A 22680-nucleotide genomic window follows, 5' to 3' on the forward strand; every position below is an offset into this window, starting at 1 on the left:
AAAATACCTCTTACAGTTGGAGCCATGCTAATCATTCAATCTGGATAAAACATGTACGAAAATTTAATAACTGTACGATGTCCGAAAATTTATTTAACAAATATTGAGAAAATTATATTGTATTTGTAATTAATTAAAAATGCTTCTTATTCCGAATTAAGACTATAGCGATCTTGTGCGAGAGAGGTAACCTAGCTTCGCTCGATTCCTCAAGGCCGTTGGCTCAGTCCCCAGCCTTAAGTCGAAAATCAAAAATACTCAAAACATAAGCGTATTATAGATACATCACTCTCCGTTAAATAAATAAATAAATCAATAAGCAAACATAGAATACGTAAAAAAAAACAAATAAAAATAAATATAACGTTTGCGGTGATAATACAGTCACCCTAACTGATAAATTGGGACCAGCCATCGCTCCGAAAAATTTATTTAGTAACGATGGCAACCCAAGCAGTAATAATCTTAACAGTATTTCGTTCAAATAACATTTGGAAGATCGAAATATGAATGTCAAATTGATTATGATCATAAACTCAAATTAAGTTAACGCGTTGACCTATTTCCGAACAAATACTCAAACTCGTTATCTTTTAGTACAATTATTATGATCAAACTTTCAAACATTAACTGATATTAGATTTTATCTAAGTGATAAAAAACAAAGAATTTGTTTTTCAGAGTGAATCACAGATTTTAATACGTACGCTTTATATTAGCTAAATCTATATGCCATGTAATCTTTCAATGTAATTTTCAACATTCTAGACGTCGGATTGAAATTGAAAATTTGCACAATAACACGTACCCGAACAATATGTGATCACTGGTTTATTCCATTCTTTAAGGGCAAATGACAAATTTATCATTAAGTGCAAATATATTTTACTATCTATTGGAAAACCTTAATGCCACTCTTTTATTTCTATAGCGACAGCTATCATGCTTTTTCAAATTATTTTAATAACACGGAAAATAATAAAACGTCAAAAACTCAATTAAACATAAACAAGTTAGTTTAAAAATTAAATGTTAATTATAAAAAAAAAAAACATAAAGAGTTTTTGAGTACGGTAGATTTACAAAGACTGTAAATAAATTAAGGATAATTATGCTAGTATTATATTAAATATTATATAAATAACGATAAATATGTAAAATAAATTTAATTTTAACAACATGAACAGCTACCAAAGTACCAACCCCTTGACCATATTTAAGAGACGGGAACGACCCGATACATTATATCACTATAGAACAAAATCCATCTTTCTCTATAATATTAAAAATTCTGCTTATTATGGAAGCATGATGTTTTAAAGTAGGTAATATTTATTTTATTTTTAGCTCTCTTTTAAGTGACGAGCGCAGTTGCGATCCAGCTCAGAATTTTGGGTTCAATTAATAAATCCTTAGCGGCATTGCATTGTAAAAAGTAAGAAGTATCACCTACCATCGGAAGAATGTCTTATTTTATCCTCGTCACTTTTTCTCATAAAAAAATTATATGCGTTGCTTAATTTCTAACTAACTGTCTGCAAGTAGTCGATCGATTGATCAACAATTTAAATCGTTAATAATTTGTACATCTCGCCAATTATATTACATTCGAAGTTAACATTATTTAGTGTGGGAAAGAACATTTTTGGGTTGCATACTGTAACAAGGAGTTCTTATCCACATATAAAAACTCATTGTTCTATGGTTGGCCGTCAAGTAAAAGAGTCAAAAATGACATGAAGTTCGAATTTTGGCGCGGATGAAAAAGTAATTAAATAACGAAACAGACTAGAGATAGAGAATAGAAATGAAGTAAGAACGGTCGTCCTTCGAGCTAATATTTAATATTTATAATTAATATGTTTAATAGAAAATTAAACAATAAGAATATAAAAGTAACAGAATTTAATATATTCTTTTAATTAAAACGATCCCGCGTGTGAGGGAGGACCCACGCGTTACAATACCTTCCCCGTAAGCGTAATCCCTTTGGGTAAGGTTATTGTTGAAGAATTTTCTGCATTCTTGGCATCATCAAAGTTTGCTTAAATTTTAAAAACCAAAACCAAACTTAATAAACACGGTGCAAAGAAAAAAAAGGGATCAATGTTTTGTATGTACGTCCAGGCATTCAAACGTTTAACGGTTCTCCGGCCATATGTTGTGATGAAAATACTACAAAATCCGAAATTTTTGACGAGGTCTCTAGTCCTTGATCTTGTACTATGATACGGAACTTCTAATGTGTACTATTACTACTCCTGTTACTTAAAAATGTATCAACAAACGAAACAAATAACCTTAGACAAGAGAACAAGATGCAACATTACCTTCGTTTGTTAAATAATGAAACTGGGGCAAAAGAAAATCTATATGTACACCACACCACGCTTATAATTTTAGTTATTAACTGATTGACTGACCCGGCAGACACTGTTCTTTCAATAGAAAAAAAATGATGCAGGTAAGTAGTCGGGAATAATGTAGTCTAAAGCCATCGGAAATGTGTAATCAAAGTTAATGAGTTAAAAATGAAAGAAAAATGTAATTTTGGAATGTTTGTATAATTAATTATGTAGTAATAAAATGATAAGTATTAATATCGTATTTGTGTAAACAACTTTTACATTACCGCTTTATTATTGGATGTAATTCCAGAAAAACGTTCCAGACCACAATCATGCCGAGATTGAGTTAAGAACACAAAACTGGTCACGTGATTCATATTTACGGACTGACAAAAAATGGCAGCCCTACTATCACTCTTTAAATGACATTATGACTTAGTAGCCCAACCCATATGTATGGAATACACTTATATTTATAAAACTTTAAACACGAATTCCTTAAAGTGTGATGTTTGTGGCTTGGAACGTTTTTCAGGAACTACGTCCAATTGCAAATTCAAAGTATTAAAATCGATAAACAGATCGTTGATTTTTCTGTAGACCTATATAAGATACACAATTTATTAATACACACCATACATTATTTTATTATATACCCTTTTAGGGCTTAGACTGCGTTTTATTGACAGCTTCCGATACTAAGGATTTTTTTTTTCAATACCTCCAACAAATATCATTAATGTATACAAACACTCAACAAATCATATACTTAAACCTTCCTTGAGAACCATGCTATCCATTGGTGAATATCGGTGCTGTAGTTTTTGGGTTTATCGCAAACACACAGACAGACAGACTCAGTGGAAGACTTTGTTTTATACTATGTAATGATGGTTATTGTAACTAATTTAAAGTTAAAATTAAATATTCATGAATAAGCATTTTACTTATGCTTTTACTATTAAAGTTGGTTTCCTTTTACTTGCCTCGCTGTCTTAACAGTGTTCGTTTTGTTTTTTATTAGTTTATGCCAATGCTATACTTGGTGGTTGCTAATAAATAGGCCCTTATATCGTTTTGGGTTTTAGTTTCACTTCGAACTCTATGGAAATTTACATGTCAAACCAAATTCATAATCCAAGGCCCTTATATTTTTTGGGGTCGATGGTTTAAGGTATTTCTTAATCAAACCAGAATATATCTGCAATGTTTCAGGCATGAACCTGCAACCCATTGTTCTACTTGCAGACACTTTTTTCCACTCTTCTAAACGGGATTGTCTTAAATGCTTTTAAAATTGACTACATGATATGTTACTCTAAAAGTTCTACGTTTAATCTTACAATTTTACAGTAAAAACGAATGCAGTGTAATCTGGATGCCACGCAATTTTTTTGGTTTTTCAAAAATCATTAGCGGCACTGTATGGCAGGGCCGATCATTTACCGACAGGTTTACGTCTCGTCACTTTTTCTCAACCAAAATGTATTATTTTTCATCGGTAGCGTCATCAGTATCAAAATAAGTTTCCTACCATCATAGTGAGGCTAGAGCATCTAGGTATTTATTAACTGTATTGAAGACCTGTTTCCATGGAACCATTGGAATACACAACATAAAATTGAATTGATTATACTTTGCTGACGTTCTTGATATCATGTAGATTATAATCATTGAGATGTACATCGATTTCAACGATTTGCATTGTGGTTTATTACGGCTTTACACAAATTTGTAAAAAGCAAAATACTTTTTACCTTAAGTACTTATAATTTGTCCTCGTGCTAACGTCCATAGAAATCTAAATTAACACGTTCGAAAACATAATATATATATCTGCTAGCTGACCCAGCAAACGTTGTATTGCCATCATAGTTAATCCACTAAGTATAGGTAGCTAGAATAAAGTTCGTTTTTTACCTCCTGAGATACAAAGATTCTAATTAGTTATTAATTTTTAACTATTCTTTCAATTTGATTTCTGAACGACGGGGGCACATCAAGGGAAAATCAAAATCGTTGTTTTTTTTTAATTCCGAGCATTTTCATATTAGCCAAATCGGTCCAGCCGTTCTCGAGTTTCAGCGAGACTAACGAACAACAATTCATTTTTATATATATAGATATATAAATAGAGGTGTGTGTCACAATATTTCACTTAACAACATCACAGAATAATTTAAAAAGAAAACAGTGTCTTTTATATGAAAAAATGTGAAGTAATTTGAGATAGATTATTAGCATTAAAAAATAACTATACAATTAAAAATGACCCAGCGAAGCAGGTATTCACAGCTAGTATATTCATAGAGGTTCTCAAACTAAGAGCGATATACTCATACATGTCAGTTTAGAAAAAATAATTTCAGCGAGCCCAAAGGAGGTGTTTATAGCTAAATTTTTTTATCAAAAATATGCAACATTGAGCAAAGATATTTGAACTTTGAAATTTAACCTTATGTACTTTCTACTGTCCGAAAATAAGTGTTTATTTTTGAGAATTTCTTTTCTTTCGTAAGATGCACATTTTTGCCGCCATTTTGAAATCCGCCATCTTTTGTCTTTTATTATTTGTTATAGAGAATATTTACATTACACAGTGTCAAAATTTCAGCTCTCTAACTACTGCGGTTTATGAGATTCATCCTGCTGACAGACGGTCGGACTAGAGTCTATTTCATACCGATGTAGGTACTTAATAATGTAGTTATAACATATTATAATAATATTTTACATATTATATAGTAAAAATAGAGTACGAGAAAAATACAAATAAAAAAAATTAAGTAAATGATATTCTGTTTTATTAATATGTAATTATTAATATTAATATGTACCTACTCTTTACGTCTTACTAACTCTGAAATCATTTAATATCGCTAGAAAATGTTGGCAACCCAAGGACGGACGGAGAGCGTAAGGACTTGCATCCCGTGCCATTAAAATAAATAAAAAAAAACGGAAAAAATAAAAGAGTTAGTAATATATCGTTGCATACTTTGGGTGCGGAAACCTAAAAAGAAAAATTGTCGTTACTAATTATTCTTGTCTCTGTCTTGCCTTCAAAAAAGATCAATTGTTTCCAGTGAAAATCTATATGTGAGTTCTAAATTACTTACTTATCACTAAATATTAATAACAAAATTTATCAACATTCCTAAAAAAGTAATAATCTTATAAAATATACAAAATATTTGATTATCGCTTGATATATTTTATGGCAACTACTTCATAGCCACTTTCTTAGATAAGTACACAAATATGTAATAAAAATAATTCTTACCTATGTATATAGGATATTATCAAAACTTTTTGCAACTAAGTCCAAAGACTATTAGTCAAGGATAGAAAAACCAAATAATTTATTCACTCATATAAAAACTTAGAATTCGCGCCGGTTTCCAAACACTTCCGCAACACATAATTTCATAATAACAAAACAATACATGGCATACTTTTTAAAGCTTCAGTTTAATTGTCTATGGTTCAACGTATTTTCACTCGCGATTCAGCCACTCACGTCCGCAACAAATGTTAGTTGGATTAACACTGGCGGCCTTTGCCTGTTGGCTGTTGCGGGCTGCAGCTTACCCATTCACAATAATGGCGCCAATTTAAAATTCCTAATTCAATTATTATTCAGGCGTAAAACAGTCTGAATAATAGAATATTTTTTTGGGAAAAAAATATATTTTAATCATACCTTATTAAAAAGTTATTGCAAATTATCTTCTACTTTTTAGGTTGTTTTTTATAAAAAAAATATTTTAGGTTTTTTATGATTATTACTTATAGAAGACATTTATTATATCTAAATTATTCTAATGGTTTCCATTACAATAATTTTTGAGTCTTTTTGATATCAATTAAAGCAGTACAACCGCATCGGGAACAAATGGAGTGCTGGGAGAGCACATTACTGTGAAGCAGTAATGTGTAAACGTTATTGTGTTTCGGTCTCAAGGGCGCCGTAGCTAGTGAAAATACAAGGCAAATGAGACTTATCATCTTGTCTCAAGGTGACGAGCGTATTTGTAGTGCCGGCTTAGAATTTTTGGGTTTTTCAAAAGCCTGAGTGGCACTGCATTGTAATGGGCATGGCGTATCAGTTAACATCAACTGAACGTCCTGCTCGTCTCGTCCCTAATTTAAATAAAAATAAAAATAGCGATTCCTAATGATTTCGTAGTTACGAGACTAAGTCGAGGGCCTCAAACACATATGGAATCGCATTTTCCCCAAATGATAAAATATAGTGATTGGTACGGCAAAAATACAAATTATTTTCATTTTAACACATCAATTTTTGCATGTATCTCCGTCTGCCTATCAACGGCAGCCACAATTGTCTAACAACTGAAATTTTAACAGTTTAATTTCAAAATGTCTATCATGCTATGTAAAAAAAACATTTTCTTTTATTTTTTTATAGAATAGGACGTCATACGAGCGTACGGGTCACCTGGTGTTAAGTGATCACCGCCGCCCACATTCTCTTGCAACACCAGAGGAATTACAGGTGTACGCGCTTTTTTTGAAGTTACCCAGGATTAGGACTGCCACACATCTATCACATTCACTTTAGTATTTTAAAAGTACGCAGAGTTGTCTCTTGGACTATGAAAAGCACTGATCCTAAAAAAGACAGTAAGCTCAATAAGGTGTTCATGCATATTATATTCCAAGTATTGTAATTCCGGGTAAAAGCAAATCAGCGGAAAATGGGTGGAAATCTTGTGAAGATCACAATGCGAGGCACGTCTCCTTACATAACATGTTGACATGGATTCTTCGAGCAGCTGCATCGCTGGCATTGTATCTGATCTCATTAGCATGGCTTTTATCTGCCGATCTTTGTTCGTAAATGGAATTATTTAACTCGACACTATTTGCATAGATGAGGCTGCCACTGACGTAAGGAACAAATTCCAATACTATTGACTTTATTCAGGATAGAATTTTTATACTACTTCGTTCAGACCTGAGAAAATCGGCTACTAGAAACTCAGAGGACCCTTTTTTAATAAAATTGCCTTTTTTTCTTTTCTTCGAGCAAGACTTTTATCTGATAGTAATTGATACGCCCTGCACATTACAATGCGATGCCACTCAGGGGTCTTGAAAGACTCAAAATTCTTAGCGGCATCGCCATTGTGCACGTCACATAAGACAGCAAATGTTAAGTTTCATTTGCCTAGTATCTTCAGTGGCTACGCGCAAACCAGAACAGAACACAATTACCTTTGCACATAGCTACTTGACGTACCAGTGGGAGGCACCTTTTTATGGGTACCACAACGGTGCCTATTTCTGCCGTGAAGCAGTAATGTGTAAGTATAACTGTGTTTTGGTCTGAAGGGCGCCGTAGCTAGTGAAATTACTGGGCAAATGAGACTTAACATCTTGTCTCAAAGTGACGAGCGCAGTTGTACTGCCGCTCAAAGTTTTTGGTGTTTTTCAAGAATCCTGAGCGGCTGTCTCGACCTTCATTCTCATAAAAAAAAAAGTTTTTTTTTGGAGAGAAGGAAAATACCTTTACGAATATAAAGACTCTGGTGTAAATACCCTCTACCGAATAAAAACCTCCTCTGTGCTGATAGCTCTAAAGGGGTATAGCGAAGTCGGGCGGGGTTCTTGGAGACTAAAAATGTAGCTCACAGGCGCGGGGCGTCTCAGAAATGAAATGAAAATGAATTTATTTTGGAAGAAAAACTGACACATTCACACAAAAAAGTTTATGAAAACAAAATACATAATGGGCACAACACTGATTTTCAGTGACCCCATTGTGTGACGTTTGAAGCTAAACTGACATATTTTAAAAGTAAAATATAATTAATTGTGGCACTAAAATAAACAAAAATAGATTTATAAAAAGATGTTATACTAAAAATAAACAATGACAACAATAAAAATAATAAAAAACGTATGTGTGTAAATATATAAGAAAAAATTTATAATAAATATCTCTTTTACATTATACTAGAAGGAGACTCGAACCTCGGACCGCCAGCTCACTAGGCTGGAAGGAGATAGATGCCTGACGTATTATAAATACCAAAATATTGGAATGACATGTGCACAACTACCCAGTGTAAGATGTCCAGTAAGACTAGTACAATAATAATACCTAAATGCATCTCTTCCTTCTACATTTCTGTTAGTTAATATATAGGTATAATATTGTTTGGATCTGGTATGGCATTTATTTATTTATTAGAAAAGGCTTACCAACTAGACATACAATTAATATTATGACTACTTATAATATAAAATTTCTTATATTTATATTTGTATATCTAACTTATAGGTATGCACAGCGTTGCCTTTATTTATTATTGTAAGTTAAGTAATACTACTACAATATGTGTTTACTATTACTAAAAATTATAATTCTATACATCCAAATTATAAGGGTTCAAAAGCGTATTTTTTAAAATTGCCAAATGTATTAAAATTTATATCTATACTACTATTACTATGGAATTTACTGTTATATAATTTTGAGATAAGTTGGATAGATGAATTTGAGCCATAATTGTTTCTGAAGAATCGGTCATGGCATGACTGTATCTTGGCCCTCAGAAGAGACACAATATTACCTACTTCTATGCCAAACTCAATAAAATCGCTTAGATCATAACTCATAGTCTCTCTATACTTCGATTAGGTATAATCTGTATATATTAAATATCGATCGTAAAACACAAAAATTAGGTAGAGGCTGTTTTCTGTAATTCTCGGATATCTCTTGAACCCCAGAACTTACAGCGGTGCTTTCATAGAATGAAATTCAGCACTTAAAATGAGCTTTTAACTGATATAGGTTTCATTAGTGTTGCGTAGGTAGATCACTTTGCCCATTCGCCTTTAGAGAGTAAATACAAGAGCGTTGCTAGTCTTTTACGTATGTGCATTTTTGAAGAAATGCCGAATCATACCTACTAAAAGCCGCCCAATGAAATTGATTTCATAGTATACGTACGTAGTTGCCAAATAATCTGATACCTACATAAATCTGATTAAAATTTTATGATTATACTCGCTTTTTAAAGGTACCCATTACGTATCGTCCTGGAAACCTTTGCAGCCTTTTGAAGTTCGTCTGTAGTTTGGAGGAAAGTTCCTTCAAACCCCACTATATAGAAACTGCCGCTGCCTTAATCTTCTTGTGATCAAAATTGTGAGGATTGTTTTGAGTTGCGTGTTCTGTGACGATGGGATTAGGCGAAAATCAGGTCAAATGGCCCCGTGATAAATAGAGTAACCACTAACGCAACGCGAAGCTTTAAGCTGTTCACAGAGTACTGGAACCCGATGATTCGAACAGCTCGAAGTTGCTCGTAGTCAAGTGGTTGGAACTGATACTGCGGTGCACTAGAGCAAGGCTCTATATGATATTATAAATCTCTTATAAAGCCCTTATGTAGCTGACTTGCAGTAATGTTTCGCTTTATTTTTTGTAATATGAGCACTATCATTTTTAATTACTCTGGTCAGAACCGCAAAATTAAAACGATTGAGAATTGCCGATTAGAAAAACTATTTCATATACATTGGTACAAAAAAGACATTCACTTTTCTTTTTATTTATATGTGTTTATGGTACTATGCTAATAAGGTACTAATATTTAACATTAACACAAAAATAAATGAATTATAAAAAAGTTAACTAGGCAAAAAATAATCTTAATTTAGGTTAAGAAAATTAGCTATGTTAAGTCTAAACTTTATAAAATATTGCTAATGAACAACTTCGCCAGGACGTAGTTTAAGAATTTCTGGCCTATTTGGATCGCCATTACCTCTCACGATGTATACAGTGGTATAACGATTGTCTTCATGTTTATAATACTTATTAGAATTAATAGCAGTATCTCTGTATCTATCGCTATCATATAAATACTTATTTGTATTAAAATTACTTCCAACTTGATCATAATTATTATTATTATAGTTCAAATATTGGTCTCTCAAGTTATTGGGGAAAGAAAACCCTTTACCTGTTCTAATATTTTCTGTTATGTCGTTTTCAGTACCTGGAAAATGTATTCCTGTATAACCTATATTATTTAATTTATTATCATTTTCAATATCATTATCTTTTGCATTATTTTCTGGGAAAATCCATTTCGAGTCATGATTACTATAGCTGCTTAAGTTGGGTTTGTTCTGAATTCTGTTTTGTATTTGTTTAAAGTTGTCTTGATAGTTAAAGTGGGCTCCATCATACGGAAAATCAGAACCATAGTTCAGGTATCCATTGTTTATATTCGGTCTTTGAAAACCTAAAGTCTGTGGATTCAAATTTGGGAAGCTTTGAGACAGTCCTTGGTAGAATTGTTCCAAATTCTGTTGTTGCTGCTGTCCGCCAAAGAAGCGAAAGAACCCTCCATTATGGTTATTTAAATAGTAGACTAATTTTTCAGGGTCTGTTGGACAGAGAGGATAGGCGTAGCGGCAAGTCCCCACGTTTCCTTTAGACATTCCGAGGAATACGGCTCTTCCAAACACGAAGAGTGGATTAGTGCTGACACCGCTGTATGTTGACAGTAATCTGTAAGTTTTTGTTAAAAAAAAATAAAGGCTGGCTTTGCACTTTCTCTGGCCTTATGGAGTAAATAACAACGGTAATCACATTATATCAGATTATGATTAGACGACCTCTTTTTTTATGAAAATAAGGGACGAGCAGGACGTTCAGCGTAATGGTAAATGATACGCCCTGTTCATTACAATGCAGTGCCACTCAGAATTCTTAAAAAATCCAAAAATTCTGAGCGGCACTACAATTGCGCTCGTCACCGTGCAAAGGTGCCTCCCACTGGTAATTCTTTATCCAGTTAGTAGCCGTGATGGATGATCTAGATATCCCGGGTTCAAAACCCGGAATGTTTTTTACTAAAACGTTATCACTTTGCTGAGGGATTTTCGCGTACATATTTAAACGTAATAGTAGACATTTTTTGAAGTGAAAACTTCATTAGCGGCGTTGAGCACTTTTCTTGGAATGGATACAAAATGTTAAACTCGCGTCAGAACACGTGACTTGATCGAAAATTCGTAAGACAGTCGTTAAAATTATGTTGATTTTTCTGAGTGATAATCTTTTTAATGTAAAATCATTATCATCAGTACTGTAGTGTTATTTTTTTATGTATAATGAATTGTCATTTTTGTGTACGATAGCGCAATAAATGAATATTGTGTTTAACCACATAAATTATTCCCTGACCATTCCAAAATATTCTAAAATGCACAGCGTTAATGTTCAAGTTTTCACTTCTGCCGGCACTCCCGAAGTGCAACTCGTTTTTTTTTACTTTTCTTTAAGTGGCATATAAATAACATATTACTTCTTCTCATTTAAGCTCAACTTTTCTGAAGTGGTGGCAAAATCTTTGACATCCATAAGTGTCATTTCACGTACCACATAACTCAATAAATGATTTTACTTTCTTTCCAAACGTTAATGAAAAGATTCTGCATATTTTATACTCCTTCCTATTTTTGTTGTTATAAATCTTATGTGAGCTAGGGATTAACTTACGTGAGTAAAGGTTGCAGCCCAGGAACAGAGTTCAGCAGGTTCGAGGAGCCAAGTGATCCACTTTGAGCAGCTTCACAGAGTAGCCTCGGGACGCACTGGTAATCATCATACACAGCGATCGACGTCAGAGCCTCCGTCACTCGAGAGACGGCTTCGGACGCAAATGATGATAATTGTGGTGCTGTGATTGAAAAAATCATAAGAGCACTGCTGTTTAATTCACTACCAAAAATATTTAACACTTAGCATTCTTAATTCAACCTAGGCTGCCAACGTACCAGTGGTATCTTTAGTGCTGCAAGAGAATGTGAGGGACGGTGATCAGTTAATAACAGGTGAGCCGTAGGCTTTTTTATTCTCTACGTCAGGGGTGCTCAAGCTTGAACAGCTGCCGATCTACCTCAAAATTGTTAGACTACTATCGATCGACTCTGAGAGGCTTCAAGTAGGTTGGTAGATTATCACGATGACGTAGATATTAGTTTTGTGCACAATAATATGCATTTTTTTTGAGTCAAGGTAAGTGTAGGTCGTTTCTAAAATGTCAATGAAAAAAGTCAAAATTATTCAAAATTGCGAGCTTATTAGTTCTTACAAAACAAAACGCGTTCTAGTGTCTAAAGTTCTAAACATACTTTTCATAAGATGGTATGTAATTACCGATTTATTAAATAAAATAAAAATCCTACCTAAATCAAAATCTGTGAATAGTTCTATATCGGATTTTTTCTCGAGATTGACTCAAAAAGCACTCGCGATCGACCTGTCGATCGCAATCGACCGTGTGAGCACCCGTGCTCTACGTCAATAAAAAAATATGGCGTGCGTACAGAGTAAACATGTCAGAAGTGAAACTTCTTTGGAAAGATAATTTTTAAATCTCGTTTATATTAATTATCCTAGTCTGTTCTCTAAGCCAAATGTTTTTGTCAATATTAGAAATTATGAGATGCGCTATACCTGCACGACACAACTCTAGTAGGGAAGATGATCTACTTTTTCGCGGCCGCGTGCTAAACCTGCACGATACAGCGCTAGGTGGGAAGATGTTCTACTTACTCGCGGCCGCGCGCTAAACCTGTACGATACAACGCTAGTAGGGATTATAAAGTAGAACACTATTTAGAAAATTTTTTCATCACATAACTTTATGCAATACTTTCCACACAGCTAAGATGAATGGCTCATGTGCACGTGTCTTTAACTTCATCGGCAGCATCACTCTTCAAATTGAAATATTACAACCTTAGATTAAGGATTAGATACCGGAGGCGTAGTCGCAAAGTGCGGCAACTAATATTACGCCCAAATGGGCGTACACGAGCCATTTTCGAACAATGTGTGACGTTGACGTGCCACATGCTCTGTAGTGAAACTTTTAAATATTCTCTTCTAATAATTGAAGCTAAAATTCCGGGTTCCATAGTAAAACAAAGGCGCAGAGAATGTTCAAAATACTATCTTCGCGCCTCAAAAAGGCGCAAACCCAAGCGCTGGCAGCAATCTCAGTCAACGGATCAGCCTAGCTATCCAACGCGGATATGTTGCCAGTAATCTTGGTACCCTTCCACGTAATGACAGTTTAAATTTTATGTAGTCATAGTATTGTGAATATACATAGTTATAAGATTTGTTTTGTATGAATAAATAATTCAGCTTTATAATATAAAAATAGTGTTGTATTTATTAAAAGTAATAAATGTTCTTAAAATTACAATTAATTAATTCTAAAATTATATTTTATAAATGTTTTCAAATAATAAATAATTTTAAAGCAAAATATGTAGTAATAATACTATGACAATTTTGCAGGAAAGAACCTTATAAAATAATGTTAAATATAGCTGACCCGGCAAACGTTGTTTTGCCATATAAAGTATAATTCACGCGATAGTTTTATAAGTAATAAAATATTGCCTATATTATAGCCTGTACATCATTTTGTTCTATTGTCAATAGTTTTTGCAGCGCACGCAAAAATAGGTTTTCGATTTTACAGCTTGTGTTACAAAATAGCAATTTTATTACGGATCCCTAATTTTGAAAACAAAACATAGCCTATAGCCTTCCTCGATAAATGGACTACCCAACACTGAAAGAATCATTCAAATCGGACCAGTAGTACCAGAGATTAGCGCGTTCAAACAAACAAACAAACAAACAAACACTGCAGCTTTATAATATTATATAGTATAGATAATAACTTATTTTAATTAGTTTTTCATCAATTATTAGGATTATATTATATAATAATGTGAAATGTAAGTAATTTTGTTATTAATGATGAATTATTTATTGCGTTAGTAATTTAGCTTGATGAAATTCACATAAAATACATTTACTTTATTGTATTTTAACAATAATATTGTAATAGTAAATTTTATTCGTAAATTGCATGAAGAAATAAAATATGGTTTTGATAGTTATTTGTTCGTCTATACTAATATATAAAGCTGCAGTGTTTGTTTGTTTGTTTGTTTGAACGCGCTAATCTCTGGTACTACTGGTCCGATTTGAATGATTCTTTCAGTGTTGTGTAGTCCATTTATCGAGGAAGGCTATAGGCTATGTTTTTTTTTTCAAAATTAGGGATCCGTAATAAAATTGCTATTTTGTAACACAAGGTGTAAAATCGAAAACCTATTTTTGCGTGCGCTGCAAAAACTATTGACAATAGAACAAAATGATGTACAGGCTATAATATAGGCAATATTTTATTACTGATAAAACTATCGCGTAAATTATACTTTATATGGCAAAACAACGTTTGCCGGGTCAGCTAGTAATAAATAAAATCTTATAGTAACAACTTTGCATGAAGAAACAAAAATAAATTATAAAAATAATGTTTAAAATGAATAACAGTTCATTGACTCATTGTGTCCACAATAACACAACCAAAATTAAATTTAAAAAAAAATTTACATACAGTGTGGCCGAGTAGTTGACGTCCAAAGCTAAAATTTGAATTTGCCTCATTTTATTGGCCAATGTTCTGGGAAGTTTTTAAAAATAGTTAGAAGCCATAAGCTCCCCATTTTTTTTTATGATACCTTGAAAGTTTTCGTGAATTTAGCTGCAGCAGTTATCTTGAACTTACGACTCAATTCTAAACTAGTTCCGCATTGTCTAAACTATTCATAGCTTCTTATTTCGTTATTGCAACTGTAGTTAATAATTATCAACAATAAAATTAACTAAAAGTGTTAAAAAAAAATACAAAAAAGTCCTAAACCACAATTAGGTGAAAAAAGCGGATGAAAGGGGGGAAAACTTATTATCTCCTAAACTACGCAAAGTCGTAGAACATACATAGGGGTGATTCGGATACTCATCACCATGAGGCTTTCAAATTTTAGCTTTGGACGACAACTTCTCGGCCACCGTATATAATGTAAACCTTAGATTAAGGATTGGTCTCCGCTGCACTCCAACTAGATACCGCAGGCTTAGTCGCAAAGTGCGGCAACTAATACAAATCACAAGTGGGCGTACTGGAGCCAGTCTCGAATCTACATGTTCTGTTAAGCTTTGCTAATATGTAATTATTGAAACTAAAATGCCGGGTTGCGTACTAAGCCTTAAATAATACTACAAGAAATGCGGAAGACACTGGGATCACATATCATCAGTAAGTATTTTGTGTTTTATTAATTTCAATGTAAAATAACACGAAGCATATTTTACAAAATTTGAAAGACCAGTGTCAAGATGCCACACACACAAGCATATAATAGTTGGAGTAAGAAAAAAGCTATTGTTCTTAGGTAGTGCGGTATCTAGTTGGAGCGCAGTGGAGACCAATCCTTAATCCAAGATAAAGAATTTTTATTTTATTTTTATATACCTTCTTGTCCATATGGTTGTTGGAATCCATAATATCCATATCCCGACCCTGCCTGCACACCAGTTGGTCTTAATTTCCTCAATTTTCGTCGCTTTTTCCTAAGAGAACCTTGCGAATGGGCCCTCTCAAAATCAATGTTTGAATTCTCATGAAAATGTGAGCTCTCGGGTGAACTTGGAAAGGTCAATGAATCTTGTTCCGCCAAATTCCTTTGCAAGGTGTTCAGGTTAAACAGCTGTCTATAAAAATATAAAATATATTTGTTACATATAAATTCCACTTCAGCCGGAAGACATCCACTCAATCAAAAAATCAAAAATATTTTATTTCATAGGTAAATTGCATTACACTTGAAAAATATAATTATTTCATGCAGCTTGGTAAGAAGGCAGATTTCCTTAGAGAAGAACTAGAAAAAAACTCTAAGGTTGCTCTTTTCAAAACAGGTTATTACAAGTTCTAATTTTAATTCAATTTAAAAATCATTCAATTACAATATATGCAAAATGATGCAACAAAAATACTCAAAAGTCAATTATTACTAAATGCCTTACAAGTAATTCAAAAAAATGTAAATTAATAAGTAAAAACATAGTTATAGTTAATGAGTATATACATACTTAAATACAATAAAGTAGACGCGTCAATCCACACATACCGAAAATAAAATAGCCTTTATTTATGCGATTATTTTATTAGCTATTATATATAAAAAATATAATAAATTTTATTAAAGAAAATCTTAATATATATAATGACTGCTATGCTGATCCGTTGACCGAAATAGCTGCCAACCCAAGGGTTGTCAGTAGCCCTATTAGGGCGAGAAGATAGTACCTACTTTGTATATTCCTCGCGCCTCTGGGCCCCACGGGCCAAGTGGACACCAAACGGCACAAAGATGTAAGATTCATTGCGACCGACATATTTGCTACGCTTTCTGTCTTCGGCAGTCGAAGCAGCAGACCCAGCACCAACTGACGTAACTTAGACATCCGAAGGAGCCAGACGCAAGGCGCGTCCCACTCCAGCGCCCTTCCCCGGCCCAAGCTACCAGAGTCATTCCGTCAGGACGCTTGCCATCGCGGCTGGTAATGCCGTTTGGCTCTAAAACAGCTGGTATATATAGCCCTGCGGATGATTTCATTAATGCTGGTAACTGGTGACTGATACGGCCTGCCGATATTAGGCAGGATAGCCCGTGATGCCCAAGAAACTGAACGCCACATCTATATTGATGTGTTTTATTCAGTTTTATACCTAGTCGGAGTTGGCCCCTATACCTATTGTTAAATTATATGGGACCCCTATTCCGTGGGCCCAACATTATAAATATTTAGGTGTTACGTTCAACAGTAACATGAACTTCGCAAAATATGTCAGCACGGTTTGCAATAGAGCCCGGTTTGTCCTTAGCCGCCTGTATCCGCTTGTGTGCAAGCGAAGCAAACTACCGCTCAGACACAAGGTGACATTGTACAAGACCATCGTATGTCCCATTATGTCGTACGCAAGCATCGTGTTTGCCCACGCGCCACCGAGCCACTTGTGGCGTTTGCAAGTGGTTCAGAATAGATTCACGCGCACGGCCACCGGAGCACCGTGGTTCGTTCGTAACGTAGATCTCCATCGCGATCTTGAGCTGCCGACCATCGCTCAACATTTCAAGGAGATATCGCGACGCTACTTTGATAAGGTAGCTGAGCACCCTAATATCTTGGTGAGAGAGGCATGTGCTTACACTCCTCTAGACCACAGTCTGAACAAACAGAGGCGACCTCGGCATGTACTAGTCGACCCGGAAGACTATATTACGATTGCGAACGCGACACCAACACCATCACCAACACCGACACCAAACCAACCACACCGCCCTCGAAGACGTAGGCGCGGCCGTGTACATCAAACCGCTGCCACTCGTCACTTTGACGATTTCCAGCGGCCACAACCTAATATAATACGATTCACACACTTTGATAGAAGCCCGACGAGATAGTCCTCGTCCTGTAATCGTTTAACACCACTCACACTCACATCACAAATCACACACCTGCAATAATACTACACACAAATAGTCATACACTTATATACACTCACACATACTTACATACATATATCACCGCACTCGCCGGCGAGTGCAAAGTCTCGTCAAACCTAGAGTCCACTGGACTAACAGATATATGAGATCGTTAGTGATCTTCTCTCCATCCAGCCTAGTGAGCAGGCGGTCTGAGGTTCGAGTCTCCGTCCGAGGCGCCCCGCGCCTGTGAGCTACATTTTCGGCCTCCAAGGCCCCCGCCCGGCTTCGCTGTAAAAGCCTTCAGGGCTATCAGCACAGAGGAGGTTTTTAGTCGGTAGGGGGTGTTTACACCCGAGCCCGACATATGGGCCCCGTTTCGGGGTCTTCAATACGTAAATGTATTTTACTCCTCTCGGAAAAAAAAAACCTAGCCGGAGTGATACGCATAGTGACAATGTTATATTGTCAAGTAGCGTTTCAAGTAAAAGAAATAAAAAAATAGAGAAATGAAAAAGCATGAAGCAGATTTCCCGGCGAGAGGATCATCCAGCCACCACAAGTAGCGCCCGTTCACGAGCATGACGTATGGACCAGCCATTGCCCCCCTCGGCTTTTAAATTCGAATACAAACAAATCACAAAATGAATCCGAAACGTACAACTTGCATTTGGCAAAAAAAGTAAAAATCGTTTTTACTTTTTTTAATAATATAACAACAGAATAATTGAATGTAATAATAGTAATGCATTGTAACTGTATCCAATACTAAATCCACCACAATTTGTTTCAAAATATATAATAGTTAAAAAAATTGGTTTATTTATAATAGCGCACTAAAATTTCTTAATATAAGAAGATAAATCAGTTAAAGATAAAACAATTTAAATTTAAAATTAACGTCAATCCCTGCCATATAGACGATTGAATTTGAAAAAATTGAATAATAGTATCTAATAAATGTATTGTCATCGGTCCTTGATAAATATACGAAGTTTGAACGAAATCTGGCTTTGTGTTAACAACTAAAAACTTAATGACAAATAACTTCCTAATCTTATAGTGTTGCCAGTTTTACAACTTAGACAAAACATAATATACTACCCTAATAATAAATTGATAAGCATACCTACCACTAGAATTAAAATTTATGGCGTGAATAAATTTTAGCAACATTGCAACTCTACCTTAGAAAATTACATTTAGCCACCAGGTCAAACTGTTGATTGAGTAATAGGCTAAACACACGATCAGATTTGGTACGGCCGAATCATCGGACGTGGTCCGGTCCGATACCGTATCGATGTTAAGTTGCACTGTCCATCGCACCAAATCAATAATACATGGGGCACACTAAGTTTTGCACTTCAAGCTAATCGGAACTATTTGAATTTCGAATGTTATATTTTTTGAAACACGTTGCAACCTTCTTAGTAATAAGAAAAAACAATTGGCGGGAAATCATTTGTCAATTGTTTTTTATCACACATCAAGTTCTTCGTAAGCATCGAAAATGGAATTAAGTCGAAAAGATTTTAGAGCGATGATTTTTTATGCTTTTAAAAGTTCTCTCTCTCCGCAAGACTGTGCCGCTCGTCTTCAAAATGCTTTTGGGAGAGAAGCACCTTGCTTGAGCACCGTGAGGCGATGGTTTGCTGAATTTGAGAGAGGTCGGGTTTCTTTACATGACGAATTTCGAAAAGAGCGGCCTTCAACTGCCGTCAACGAAAATAATGTGGCTACTGTTAAGCGGCTAATTGAAAAAAACCCACGGATTAGCTATTCGAGGACTATTGGGGATTAGTATTGAAAGCATTGAAAGTTCGGAATCTTGTCGTTGGATCCCTCATGAACTAACAGCGGAGCAGAAGCGGGCTCGCGTGAAATGGTGCTCACAGATGCCAATGAAGTACGACCACGGACATTCTAATGCTGTTTATGACATTGTCACAGGAGACGAAACGTGGATATATTGTTTTGAACCCGAAAAAAAAACATCAATCTTGTAAATCGGTGTTTAAAAATGAGAACTGGTCAAGAAAAGTGAGGCAGGCGAGAAACGTTGGTAAAAAAATAATCGCATTTTTTTTCTCAGCTACGGGTCCCATCTGCACAATTCCAGTTGAAGATCAAAAGGGTGAGTGTTAAGGCCGAGTGGAATCCTTCCATTTGTTTATCCAGGGTGTTAAAAATAATTAGCGAAAGAATCGTCTTTGGAGGATCGCCTCCTATATCATGACAACTCTTCTTCACACACGGCCAACAAAACTGTCATTTTCAGCTTCCTTAAAAGTACAACTCGTTACCGATCCTGCACATAGCCCCAACCTGCAGCACCCTGTGATTTCTGTATTTTCACCAAAATCATAATTTGATGAGTGGTTCAATCTGCACGTGGTGATAGCGTTCAATTAGCACGTAGACAACATGCCTACAGGTCTGTGGTCCTCCTGTTTTAAAAATAGTTCGATCGCATGAAAACATGTTTAAAATGTAATCGAGATTATTTTGAAAAGCGATAAACATAATATTTTGGTTATGACAAGTTGTTTTTTTAAGTTACGCCAAACTTTTAGTGTGACCTACGTATAACCTTCGGACCTCACCGAGTACTACGCCGGACCAATGGTGAGAGGCGCCCACAAATCTGACCATGTGTTTAGGTCATTATAGCATAAGGTATACGCGATAAATCAGTAGTAAATTCCAAAATTAAACGAACTTACGATAAAATAGCAGACGGATCATAGTTTGATGTGAGTTGCTCCTGCGCAGAAACACTGAGCAAAAACAGCGTCAATGGTGTTGCTGAATACATCGCTTCAAATCTGAAACAACTATGTATTAAGTAAGTATAAAAACATCCTATTAATAATATTATAAATGTGAAAGTTTGTATGTCTGGATGTATGTTTGAACTTCTTTAACGCAAAAACTACTGAATGGATTTTGATGAAACTTTATAATAATAAAGCTTACACACCAGAATAACACATAGGCTATTATTTATAAATCTACCGCGTGAATTATACTTTATATGGCTAAACAACGTTTGCAGGGTCAGCTAGTATCTCATATATGTAATATTAAAGTCAAAATTTCCACCGAAATCAAAAGTTTTAAGCATCTTTCTGATTGGTGTCAACGAATAATAGACAGCAACATTTAGACATGGAGAGCATTATTGAACTCGAAAGTTTTTATACCAGTTTTTAAACCAACAATTGCAACAGAAAGTAGGACTTATTTGGACCATCAAAAGTGTACATTATCATTAGAAGCTTCTAAACATTGTCTTTCAAAACAGTACAACACGTAAATATATGCTTGATATAATAGATTGATCACGATTCCTGTCATATTTCCCACGGAGTACACTCATGAACGTTATGCTAATAGTTAACTTTAAAATGTCGTCAAGTTTTTACTTTTTACTCACCTTGTTTTATAGTATACTAGCTGACCCGACAGACGTTGTTCTGTTCATAATAAAAAAAAACTTGGAATTTCGTAAAATCCGTTCTTAGCTGACCTCATCGGTGAAAAGAATATTCCTACCAAGTCTTTAGCTCTAATGGTTCCAGAGATATCGTGATGAGTGACTATATACGTGGAAATCTCTTTTATATATATAGACGTATGTTTGAAGTCGATGTTTTTTTATAATTTTTAGTCCACACATACAAAAATTTGCATACACTAGTATAATACAAGTTGCATAAGTAAAAAGGGGTGGAAATGGTTGCTTTTTTTGACATTTAATAAGTAAAGCAAGAAAAAATGTAATTCTTATTATGGAATTTGAAGAATCAAGTTGTTTCAAAGAGAAGGCCTGTTTTCAGAAGCACGATTATTTATAAAAATTGTGTACATGCTACCAATTCTGACAAACTGGTAATACTTACTGTATTACGATTTTAAGACTTTAAATATTTTAATAACTTGATATAAGATGAATATAAATAGCGAAATTGTTCCACTTATTAAAACCTAGATTATTATTTTATCTATATTAAAACTTATGAAGTCCCTACCATTTAGAATTTGAAACTATTCTGATCTAAAAAAAATTATAAAATTAAAAAACTACTTACTTTTTTAAATATGTGCGTCCACTTGAGATGTTAAATCACAATTGTATAAGTGGTAGGAAATTCCGTGACTGCGTTGGTGGTAGAAAGTTTTGATGACATCATCAAAGTAAATCTTAAAAGGTATTGTTATTTTTATAACGAAAATCCTGTATCTAAATCGATTACAACATCTTTATAAAGTAGGCCTACATAATATAGTATAGTAATGTAGGTGACATTCATGCAATAATACATTTAAATGTATTATATAATATATTATTTGCTAACGATTTCGTACGTGGGAAATTTAGAATCAACTTTCCATATTTTATTTTATTTCTAAAGACAGTTTAGAATTATATATAACATTTCGGGAATAAGATAGTGCCTTTTTAAAGTTAGATAGCAATCTTTAGCAAAACTGCATTTATTTTGTGTAGTAGTTTTTGTGTGATGCGAATACAGACAGACAAAGATTCTAAAAATTGTAGTTTTAGCTTCTGTTAATCCCTAGTTTTTCTTATGAATCCAACTCGGATGAGTAGCGTTGGAGAAGCTCCGTAAAATCTTCTCGTCCCAAATACTACAGTGTCTGAGGACGAAGGTTTTCAATTAGTGTGTGTTGCGAGTTAATGAGTGAATGAGAGAGCTAATGGTGGCTTAGAGGGCAATGGAGAGAGCTATGCCCGGAGTTTAAGATTGAATGAATGAGAGATGAAGAGATCCATAGGAGAACCAAAGTCACATAGCCCAAATGATTGCGAAACTGAAATATTGACACACATTTTACACAAATTATCTTGCCCCAAGTTAAGCATATATAGCCTGTGTTATAGGTACAAGAC

At 34.5% G+C, this 22680-nt stretch overlaps 2 protein-coding genes across 4 annotated transcripts in view; both read right to left on the minus strand.

The window, feature by feature from the left end:
• Window positions 1–5883, minus strand: part of LOC126975595 (inverted formin-2) — a 148610-nt gene extending 142727 nt beyond the window's left edge. For both annotated transcript variants that reach the window (XM_050823556.1, XM_050823555.1), the window contains exon 1: window positions 5632–5883. The gene's annotated coding sequence lies outside the window, so the exon portion shown is untranslated. The remainder of the gene's footprint in view (window positions 1–5631) is intronic.
• Window positions 5884–8027: 2144 nt separating this feature from the next.
• LOC126975488 (uncharacterized) lies at window positions 8028–21885 on the minus strand. 2 transcript variants are annotated; one of them, XM_050823402.1, is made up of 5 exons: window positions 21857–21885; window positions 20489–20590; window positions 15746–15984; window positions 11899–12079; window positions 8028–10905 (listed from the first exon to the last, which is right to left on the minus strand). In XM_050823402.1, the coding sequence occupies exons 2-5, from the start codon at window positions 20578–20580 to the stop codon at window positions 10092–10094; spliced, it is 1326 nt and encodes a 441-aa protein (XP_050679359.1). In that variant the 5' UTR covers window positions 20581–20590; window positions 21857–21885; the 3' UTR covers window positions 8028–10091. The 2 variants fall into 2 exon arrangements, with proteins under 2 accessions (XP_050679359.1, XP_050679358.1); XM_050823401.1 differs by having other exon boundaries at window positions 20489–20599; window positions 21857–21884.
• Window positions 21886–22680: the final 795 nt, after the last annotated feature.

Source organism: Leptidea sinapis, chromosome 36, assembly GCF_905404315.1.
Source record: "Leptidea sinapis chromosome 36, ilLepSina1.1, whole genome shotgun sequence".
NCBI classification, from domain to species: Eukaryota; Metazoa; Arthropoda; class Insecta; order Lepidoptera; family Pieridae; genus Leptidea; species Leptidea sinapis.